Genomic DNA, 10,901 nt, shown 5'->3' with positions numbered 1-10,901 from the left:
CCCGCGAGTCCTGAGGGCTGCTGAGGGCGCCGGAGGGCGGCGCCACCTCGGAGTCTGTTGTGGCGCGTGTCGCGCGTGTTCCCGCCTCTGGTCGCCGGTCCACCTGAGAGCCTCTAACACACTTCAGGACGAGACCTCATGATTTGGACGCGATGAAGTAATTGTTAAATATTGTAGGCGCGGTCATGGTATTTGCTTTTTGAGAGTGCGGGAGGAGGAAATTACGGAACCATAATTGTTGCGGTTCCGTGAGGAAATAGTTTTTTTTTTAAATTGATTTTTAGAGAACGAGAAAGGGAGAGACAAACATCAATGTGCTGTTCCGCTTATTTATGCATTCATTGGTCGCTTCTTGCATGCGCCCTGACCAGATTGGAATCCACAACCTTGGTCTGTGGGGACCACGCTCTAACCGACCAGCTACCCGGCTGGGGCTTTAAATGGCTCTTGAACAGACTCAACCACAGTGACAGAGAAAGATGAGAGGGTGCCAGGGGCCGAGTGCGGAGGGAGCCAGGACCATGGGGAGCAGCACGAGCGACTTATTTGGGTATGGATTTCATATGTTCTGACTAAAATGTATTTTTCTGGCCAAGAGGAGAATTTTTGTATAAAACTGTATAATTTTTAAAAAGTTGTCCTCCAATCCACAAGTATTTTGAGTGCATATTGTGCATCAGGCACTGGACAAAAGATAGCACCGTATTTTGCCATGTATAATGCACATCCTTATTTTTCCCTCAAAGATTTGGGCAAAATATTATGTGTTATACACAGCAAAATATGGTATGTGGAGGGGCCAGTCAGAGAAGCTGTGAGGGAGGCACGCCTGACCCAGGGATGAGGCAAAGCGGAATGGGACTTGGGCTATGAGGGAGGAGGAGAAGGAAGACGGGGCCATCATTTCCATGTGGAGAACCGGGGATGGCTTGAAGGAGGAACAGGAGCCGTTCACTCATCCAACACACATTTATTGTTCCAAGTTCTGTCCTGGGCCCTGGGGGCGCTGCAGCGAACAGGAAGGACCAGGTCCCTGCTCTCACAGACCTCTCACCCTAGTGGGTAGATGTGGACCATAAACATGCCAGCAGATCAGAAACTGAGGAACTGAGGAGCCCTTGAGGAAGGTGGCAGGTTCCGTGCCCATGGGGGCAGGGAGGTGTCAGGTAGAAGGTGCTGTAAATGCACAGGCTTGGAGTTGGGAGAATGCTGGAGTGTGTGAGAGATTGAAGGCCAGTGAGCCTGGGGAACCAGGGGTAGTGGAGGGAGACAGAGTGTGAGGTAAGATGATTGGCACGTAGTAGGTGCTGCTGTGAAGCCTGTCCTTATCCAGATGTGGGACAGGAAGGGGGACTGGCCAGAATTAGTCTGCCCAAAGCCCCTCCTCCTGTGAGGCCTTCAGAGGAGGCCAGTCCAGGCCCCAATCTTTGTCCTTCCCAGGCCATGGCAGTTGGATGGGTTGACAGGCGATGGTGTTGTATCCATGTAAGCTCTCAGCAGCTGTGACCCGGAAGGAAACAGCAAACTGCTCACTCCGCTGCTCACATCATCTCGCCCCACAACCGGGACCTGCAGGCAGCCTAGGGTCCCCCGGACGGTGTGTGGGTCTGGAAGAAGGGAGGCAGGAAAAGGCCCACCGTGCCCAGCACGCACACAACCACGAACACCCACAGGAACAGCCGGTCCACTACCACGGCCACGTATTTCCAGTCCTCCACGACCTGTGGGCAGACAGAGGCGGGTCACGCAGGCGAGGGCCAGGTTCCCCACTGCTCCCCGAGTTGGGCCCTCACTATCTTGCCGGGGCCGCACTCAGAAGAAGAGCTTGTGTCCTATATTCTGTTTGTTACTAGTTCTCTTTTTTCCTCTTCACAGTGTAATTCTGGAGCGTTTCCAGCCTGCTCTTCCTCGAGTGCTACCTAATGGACTCCAGGGCTTCCCTTGAGGACGGGGCCTCAGAGAGAAACCGCAGAAAGGTAAGGAGGAGCGGATGCCCTCTTTTCCCCACGCAGCTGTGAGCTGAGGGGGAAACACCTGCTTGGAGGCCTGGCTCCAATAAAGTGTTGAGATGAGAACGTTTACAAGACTGCGACACCATGCTGCCTGGGGTGGACCTGTGTGTGTGGACACATCTTACTGTGACCATCACATTTGGCGTTCAGTGACAGATTTCTCCTTTCAAGTGAGACAGCTACACTGTAGCACCTATAGCTCTGTCCTATGAAAGTGAACATGACCTCCTTTTAAACATGTGCATTTGGAGTCACCCTACCGACTGATTTGTTACCATGGATGCAATACTGTTTTCATTGATGTCTATATTCCTGGAAGCCATAGTGTTTGTATGGCCCCTTGGCATGTCTGATGAAGGTGGGAGCAGATGCCGTCGGTGCCCTGGCCACCGGTGTCCCTAAAGGCTACAGATGTCATTTCCTACCCACTGACACCTCTCACTTCAGGCACCTGCATCTCTGTCTTCCCTGCCGGGGCTCCTCCAGCACCCAGGGTGCCTGCTGCACAGCCAGCTGCTATAACCACAGGGGTGGGAGCTGGGGGGCCAATGCCCACTCTGCTCCCAGGGATGCCTCTGCGCCTCCTTCCCATGCACACTCAGGAGGCCCTGGCAGTATCCTGCCCACCAACACCCAGTTGCTTTCCTGTCCTTGCTCATGTCACTGTCCCTCCTTCCTCACTGTGCTGAGACCCCTTCTCATGTAACCCCCCTCTGCCTCTGGGGAGCCCAGAACAAATGAAGAAGAACACTGGCCCTTCCTTCCTGTCCCCTGATATGTGAAGCTGTCATAGAACTCATTTCCACGTTGGATTCCTTATTCCAGCAAAGAGCTTGCAAGCCCTTGGCCCATAGGAATTAACTGTGGAAACGGGGACACTGGCACCTGAGCTCCACCCACTGGGCAGTGAGCGTGGCTGGGCTGGCAACTTACACTCTGGTCCTGATCATCACTCTTCATGTGCTGGGCGATGAAGCTGACGCCTTCTAACGCCTCCTGCACATCCTGCTGGAACCTCCCAGTAGGCCTCAGCCGGAAATCCCTGGGGGCCCTCAGCAAGTCGGAGCCGGATGGGGACTTGGGAGCTGCAGAGGAAGGACTCACAAAGTACATGGAGCTCCCGTAGAGATTGGAGGAGCTGGCAGGGCCCGTGGCGGAGGCGGCGGCGGTGGCCTCAGACTGGGGCAGGCGAGACTGGCTGGGCTGGGGGGACCTTAGGGGTTTGCTGTCAGGGCGCTTCATGAAGAGGAAGGTGGGCAGCTGGTGCAGGAAGCAGCGCCTGACCCAGGGCGCCATGGTGTGGGTGCTGGGCGAGCGGTGGTGCACGTTGAGCACGCACACGCTGGTGACGATGGAGAAGGTGACCAGCACCATGGTGAACATGAGGTACTTGCCGATGAGCGGCACGTCCAGGGAGGTGGGCGGCACGATCTTGGAGATGAGCAGCAGGAAGACGGTGAGAGCCAGCAGCACGGAGATGCACAGCGTCATCTTCTCGCCACAGTCGGAGGGCAGGTAGAAGACGAGGATGGACAGGGAGGTGATGAGCACGCAGGGGATGATGACGTTGATGGTGTAGAAGAGCGGCTTGCGCCTGATGATGAAGTCGTACGTCACGTCCACATAGCTGGGGTCCTGCGGGTTCACCGTCCTCCGCCCCGGGAGGGCCACTATGTCCCACTCGCCGCTGGGGGTGAAGTCGTCCATGCTGGCCGTGGGCGACTTCAGCACCATGTCGATCTCCGTGTGGTCGTAGGTCCAGGAGCGGAACTTGAGGCTGCAGTTCTGCTGGTCGAAGGGGAAGTGCTTCACCTCGATCTTGCAGGCGCTCTTGCAGATGGCCGGGGGCAGCCACATGATGCTGCCGTTGGAGCGGACCACCACGTTGGTGTAGAGAGACACCTCGTAGGTCCCGTCAGCACTGGAGCGCAGCAGGGAGCCCAGGGGGGAACAGCGTGAAATCCCCAGACGAGGCCGGGCCTGTCACTAGGACTCACCAAAGACCCTTCAGGATGACTCTCACTAGGCACCCCGTGCCCCACGCCGTGCCCTCCCTGGGAAGTCTGCTTCACTGGCAACTAAAGGAAGGCTTCACCCAAACTAGCTCACTAAGTCTGCACAGCAGTCCAGGGAGGGAGGTTTTGTTATTATCCCATTGTACACCTGGGAAAACTGAGGCTCAGAGACGTTAAGTGACTTCTTCCAGGTCAGGGAGCCAGTCAACTAGACAACTGAGACTTGAGCTCGGGTCTCTGTCCCTAGACCCCATACTCATTCTCATTCATGCTTCTGCTGGTGTAACTACAACCCTGGAGTCTCTTTAGCTCCCTCCGCTGCTGAAGGTGTTTACACATAACAGAGCCCAGACAGAGCACGGGTCTTGGGGTCAGGGTGCTGATCCTGCGCCCACCAGTGCCTGAGTGCATCTCCAGGCCTCTCATTCCCTATCTGCAGCTGAGCACACTGGCTCTGCTCATCTCTAACTCCCCTTCAAGCATCATGGCCAGATCATTGGGGTGAGGCACACAGGAGGCCCAGTCCTGGACTTAGGACTGGAGGACCCCAGAGGCAGGACCTGGCCCGGCTCGGCCTGGCCCGCCCTGCCCCTGCCCCGCCACCACTCACTTGTTGTACAGCACGATGTCAGGCAGCCAGATGCGCTTCGCAGGAATCCGCAGGATGTTCACACCCTCATAGCGGGAGCTGTTCCAGGCCAGGCGGTTGTCAGTCCATTCCTGAGCGGGCAGGCAGGGCCCTGTCACGTGTAGGCCCAGAGCCACCGACAGGCAGCCCTGCAGGAAAGGCCTCCTGGGCTGGGGACTCTTGGGAAGCTTACCTGCTTCAGCCAGACATTGGTGGTCATGATCTGTTCTCTCTCATTCTAGGGAGGGAGAGGGGGTATGAGTTCACAGGGTGGGAGGAGCCCTCCCATGCAGAGCCGAGTTATCATGTCATCACAGAGAAGGCCCTGAGCCCTGGCTGGTGTGGCTCAGTAGTTTGAGCACTGGCCTGGGAGCCAAAGGGTCGCTGGTTCTATTCCTAGTCAGGGCACAGGCCTGGGTTGCAGGCCAGGTTCCCAGTAGCAGGTGTGTAAGAGACAACCACACATTGTTGTTTCTCTCCCTCTCTTTCTCCTTCTCTTCCCTCTCTCTAAGGAAAAAAAAAAAGACTCTGAGCTCCAGAGCCCAGTGGCTAACTATCAACCCCGCCTCTGTGGGACGGCTCAAAGGTTTGTCTTCTCTACTCTCCGTCATTTTTCTGTCACTTGTCTAGATATTTTGCACTAGCTTCCCTTCCTGGCCCTTCACCTTCTCTTCTGCTGTGACTAGTCTGTTATTAAATCCATCTCACAATGGGCTTTCGATTCTCCATCACCGTCACTTTTGTGAACAGTTATTAGTGGCTATTTTTTTTTCAGAAAATGTACGTATTTTAAATTTATTTTTAATAGTGGTAAAATGTACATAACATAAAGCTGACCACCTTAATGGTAGTTTTTCAAAAAGTTTGTCTGACTACATCATTTGGTTGTCTTTTAATGTTTGTTTGTTTCATCGTGTTTTTTTTTTTTTCTTCTCCTGGTCTTTCCTTATTTTGTATTGTGTTATTGGGGTGCCTAGTAAATTTTTATCTGACTTTATAGTCAGGCGTCATTTACCAGTAGGGATATACTCAGAGAAATGTGTCGTTAGGCGATGTCATCGTTGTGCGAACATCACAGAGTTGCCCCCACACACCTGGCTGGCACAGGTGGCCACATGCCTGGGCTGTGAGGTCGAGCCTACTGCTCCTGGGCTGCCCCCTGCAGAGCGCAGTACTGTACCGGATACTGTAGGCAACTGTGATGCGTAGCAATATGGCATTTTGACAGCTATGATGCACCATGCGGTTGGAATTTTTCAGCTCCCTTTTGACCTTGTGGGGCCACTTTCATATGTGCGGTGTGTGAGTGAGTGAGACATTGTCACTCGGTGCGTGGCTGTGTCTGTCTCTGCGGAGCACTGACTTTGGCTTTATGGCAGGCAGTTCGAGGAAGGGTCGTCGTCACCTTAGTCTAGTGGCTGAGCCGGTTGGAAAAGCAGGCTCAGTGTTTGTGAGGGCTGGTCTATTTCTGTTTCACTGTTAGGGGTGGCCCTTTCAAGGTCCCTTCAAAGCCCTTTCTCCGTGGCGAAGCTCAGACACCAGTGTGCCCCCAGTCCCATGGGGGTGCCGAGCTTTCGCTAGGCCTCGTGGCCTCTTAGGCAGCACTTCCTGCTCAGCCCTTAGCCCTGTTCTGGTCCTCACCAATCACCAAACATGGGGAAGAGCACCAGACAGTCCGGGGTCAGCTCCTGGAGCTGGTCCCCCAGGTCCTGGCTGAGCTCTCCAAGACCTTCAAACAAAGTTTTTTTCAGAGGAGGGGGAAGCTTTCCTAACTGTTCTTATGGAAAGGTTAGTCTGCAACAAGCTGCTCTGCCAACACTGAGAGTGGAAAACCTTCATTTGTCTTTAAAAAAATATTTTAAGCCCTGGCTGCTGTGGCTCAGTGGATTGAGCGCCAGCCTGCAAATCAAAAGGTCACCAGTTCAATTCCTAGACAGGGCATGTGCCTGGGTTGTGGGCCAGGTCCCCAGTAGGGGGCGCACGAGAGGCAACCACACACTGATGTTTCTCTTCCTCTCTTCCATTTCCTTTTTTTTTTTTTAAGATTTTTATTTGTTTATTTATTTTTAGAGAGGGAAGGGAGGGAGAAAGAGAGAGAGAGAGAAACACCAATGTTCGGTTGCTGGGGGTCATGGCCTGCAACCCAGGCATGTACCCTGACTGGGAATCGAACCTGCTCATTTTCTTTAAAAATAAATAAATAAATCTTTTTAACAATATTTTAAATTTGAGGTATCATTGCCATTCAGTGAAATGCAGAGATCTTCCATGTAGTTTTATCAGTTTTAACAAGGGTGTTAGCCACGTAACAAGGCTCCTTCCAAGATGTAGAACATGTCTGTCACCCAGAAAGTTCTCGTGCGCCTCAGTGCCATCCCTCACTCCCCTTCACCGTCAATGTATGCACAGGGACAAGGTCAGGTGCAGAACGAGGGACCCCGTCCACAAGTCCGGGCAATGTCAGAGGGAAAGCCCAGCCCCCCCGACTCCCGGGCCTGTACACTGAATGGCCGCCCCTTTCCCCAAGGTGTGACCAGGGCACCGAGAGCCGGGGCCCTCCTCCCTGCACTCACCACGCTGATGAGCTGTGCCAGCGAGAGCTGCAGCTGGATGGAGATGAGCTGCGAGAGGTTGGTGGCCGGGCGGATCAGGTTGCTATAGCGGGTCTTGTTCAGAAGGTCATCCATGAGCCTCTCCTCGGCGTTGGCCACTCGGCAGTCCCCTGGGGACACACAGTCAGAACTGCTGGCCCCGTTCCAGGGACGCCTGCTGCGTGGAGGCACGTGCTCCAAGGGCCAGCTACACGGGGTCCTTGGGGACTCCCAATTCAACATCCAGGACAGGGCCCAGCTGCCCTCCCGCATCCCAACTCGCCCTCCTCCTGTTCCTCTCGCAGTGAGTGGCAACCCACACTCTAGGCTTCTACTGGCCGCCTCGTTCCGTCTACACCACCTTCCGAGTCTCTCCGTCTGTCCTCCAGCTCTGGTCTTCCCTCACCGACTGCCCTGTCTGGACTCTTCAGGGAGAGAATGTGTTGTGGGTGGGGCGGCACTTTGGAAAGAGGGACACTCAGAGGAAGGTCAAGGACACCTGAGCAGGACAGTCCAGGAGTAGGGAAAGAGACAAGAGTGTGCGGAGAAAGTGATGTGGGGGTCAGAGAGCAGGTGGCAGAACGTAGGGAATGAGGGAGGCTGAGGAGGTGGGGGTGCCGGGAGGGGGCGGCCAGCTCACCAGGCCTGGGACGGAAGGGCCAGCTCACTGGTCGCACCCAACTCCTGCGTCTGGGTGGGGCCAGGGTGCTCACAGCAGGAGCGCGTGTGAGGCAGATTCTGGGTGGGTGCTGGGTGGACCTCAGGCCACCCTGCCTGCTCCATGCACTTTCCAAATTGCTGCCTATGTAGAGCACACACCGCATTTAGCGCCCTGCGGAGGATGCTCCCAGCGCACCTGCTCTTCCGTCCCTCCCCCACACCGCCTCGGGCTGTCCAGACTGTCCGCTGTTGCTTGGCCTAGATTCTGGGGCCTGCCTCTCAATACCCTGAACCCCTCTCAGATGGCAGCTGCTCGAATGCCCTGGAAGCCGGTCTGCGGCCCCAGCCTGCAGCTGGGTCCCTCCCAGTGCCCCTCTTCAGGATATATATATGTCGGCTGACCGGTCATTTCAGAAAGAGGACTATGACCTGCCCACGCCCATCTGGCACACCTGGGATATCTCTGGGGTCCGAACCTTCAGCTCCTGGCCCCAGCCCTGCAGTCCTGGGGAAGGGTGGATCCCACATCTCTGCAGCCCCAGGAGGCATCTCCACCACCGTTCCTGAGAGGCAAGGGCTGCTCTGCAGGCCTCTGGCTCTGAGCCCTCCTGGGTGCACGGGTTGTCCACCGCTGGGCCTGTCCTGCCTGTCAGGAGTTCAGCTGGCCCCAAGGGAGCCTCCCCCGTCATGAGGACCAGTTGTGGGCCCCTGAATTACAGGCTCCAAAAACCTTAGATCATTCACCCCAACTCCGTTGCTCAGCTGGAGAAACAGACCATAGCGGGGAGGCACTGCTCCAGGATACCCAGCAAGGCAGAGGCGGAGCCAGCTCCAGGAGCCTCTTTCGGACCCAGGTCCCCCCCATGGACCCTGGGCCTTCTCTCCTGCCCTGCTAATTCCCTGGAAGGAGGCTGCGCCTGCAGGGGCCCATGGTGTTCAGAGCAGAGTATGTGCTCAGGTGCCTGTGTCTGGACTTGCATGTGCGTGTGGGGGCCGCTGGGGGCTGGAATGCGCTCCCACCCCCAGAAGAGAGCTCAGGACAACATATGTTTAGACTTTCCAATCTGCAGTTTTGTGCACTGTGACGCCTGCTGGTTCCAAGAGACACAGGACAGGCCCCTCACCCTAAGATGACAGGGTGGCCCAGAACCGGCAGCGGTGGGCAGAAACTTCTGGGGCGCACTCTCTCATCTCAGCCTGGGGCTGACACTGTGAAACCTAGAGCCGGCCACCAGGGGTCAGTCACTCCCCGTCGTCTGATGGGGAGTGGACCCTCTGCCCCGTCCAGGGTGGGCCTCCCCTGGGAATGGGGTTAAGACTCCAGGACCGCAGCTGGATTGCAAACCAGTGTGAGCCCGTGTTCAGTGCCAAAGGGCATCATCGGTGGTCTGGAAGTCTGTGTTGGGAAAGTGGGGAGAGAAGCCCTAACTTGAAATCACATGACAGAAGGGAGCGGCCACAGAATCTTCTTGGCAAGGGGGCGGTGCAAAGGCCGGTGCTGCCGTGGGCGGGGAGGGTCCTGAACTGAGGCTGACAGCGGGAGACCTGCATCTGTTAAAAGGCAGGTACGGATTTTTTTTTTTTTTTAAGTTGGAGGGTTTTACTGGTTATGAAGAGCTCACCTTTATGATCAGCAGTCTCTCCCATCATGTGTGCAAATCACCTGGATGCCAGGTAAACGCAGACCCCAGGCTGCGTCTCTCTACAGTCTGCTCTGGAAGCCAGGACCCTGCGCTGGGGGATTCTGTTGCCCGCAGTTTCCCCCGCCCCCGCCCACACTTCACACACACTGCGGCTGACTGACACCGCAGCGCGGCCACATCTGTCGCTGGAGTTATGACCCCACGGAACAGACTGGGAAACTGAGGCCCAGGGAACCCAATGGCACGGGGTCACCAGCAAGTGGTGCAGGAGCCAGGACACACAGAGTGCCCGCCGTGCTTCTCTGTCCCGCCTGCAACGCTCCTGCAACGCCCCCTGATGGGGAGGACGGGAGCCTGGGGCTCCGGGCTGACGGGCTGACGGGGGCTCAGGGGACAATGCTGGGCCACAGAGCAGGAGCCGAAAGGGTCCCTGGCGCTCAGGCCCGGAACCTGAGGCCTGGAAACTCGGGACTCTGCCTGGGAAGGCTGAGTGGGTGTCAGGACCTGCACGTTCCCGCGTGGCCCTCAGCCAAGCCGGCTGTCCAGTCCCGCCCGGGGTGGGTGACCAGGGACGGTGGTGTTTCCGGGGAGAGCCCCCCAAACTGCACACATTCCCCGGGCTGGCAGGCTGGGCCAGCCCCCTCCCAGCATGGCCGAGCTGCGGGCTTGCTCCGGGAGTCCACGCGCGCAGGGACGAACCTGGGACACCCGGAGCCGAGGAGCCGATGTCCGTAGGTGTCCACAGCCCTTCTTGGAGAGCCCTGACCTGTCGCCCCAGGACACAGGCCACGCGGCCAGGACACTCTCGGCCACACCCCTCCCACCTGTGGCTGGTCTGGGGCTCTGGACCCGGCGCCCTCCCTCCTTCCCCACAGAACTCACCGCGCCCGCAAAGGGCAGCCAGGGAGAAAAGGACCAGGGGGTGCGCGCCCCTCATGGCGGGCGGGCCCGGGAGGCGGCAAGAGGGCTGGTGGCGGACCGCTGGGCGCAGGTGGCTGCCAGTCCGTGACAGAGCAGGTGTGGCCTGGGCGGGTGTCGGCGCGGCGGGCGCCAGGACCCCGCGGGAGCCCATCCAGCTGCACACGCTCGGCTGTGGCTCCGCCCAGTCAGGGCCAGGGGCGGGGCTTGCGCTTCAAGACCCGCCTCGAGGGTGGGTCACCCGCCCAGTGGTGGCCACGGTACCTGCGAACCTACTCCCCAGGTGGCAGGACAGTACCTGTGTCTTCCGTGCAGTTGGGGCGACTGAGGCCCGTGTCTGCAGACACCGGGGTCGGGAGGTTAGGACAAGGGTGGCGCCTGGGAGGGTGCAACTCAAGGGGAAGAGAGTTGGGGCTGAAAATGCAAATCAGTCC

The 10,901-nt window shown here is 57.3% G+C and overlaps 1 protein-coding gene across 1 annotated transcript; it reads right to left on the bottom strand.

Annotated features, from left to right (window-relative positions):
* Positions 1-955: 955 nt before the first annotated feature.
* CHRNB4 (cholinergic receptor nicotinic beta 4 subunit) lies at positions 956-10,631 on the bottom strand. Its single transcript, XM_028502402.2, has 6 exons — positions 10,432-10,631; positions 7,229-7,377; positions 4,849-4,893; positions 4,638-4,747; positions 2,946-3,933; positions 956-1,721 (listed from the first exon to the last, which is right to left on the bottom strand). Exons 1-6 carry the CDS (start codon positions 10,619-10,621, stop codon positions 1,581-1,583), a joined length of 1,623 nt encoding a protein of 540 aa, XP_028358203.1. The 5' UTR covers positions 10,622-10,631; the 3' UTR covers positions 956-1,580.
* Between the last annotated feature and the right edge of the window lie 270 nt (positions 10,632-10,901).

This window comes from Phyllostomus discolor, chromosome 12, assembly GCF_004126475.2.
Source record: "Phyllostomus discolor isolate MPI-MPIP mPhyDis1 chromosome 12, mPhyDis1.pri.v3, whole genome shotgun sequence".
NCBI lineage: Eukaryota > Metazoa > Chordata > Mammalia > Chiroptera > Phyllostomidae > Phyllostomus > Phyllostomus discolor.
This window is presented reverse-complemented; position numbering and strand designations above follow the sequence as displayed.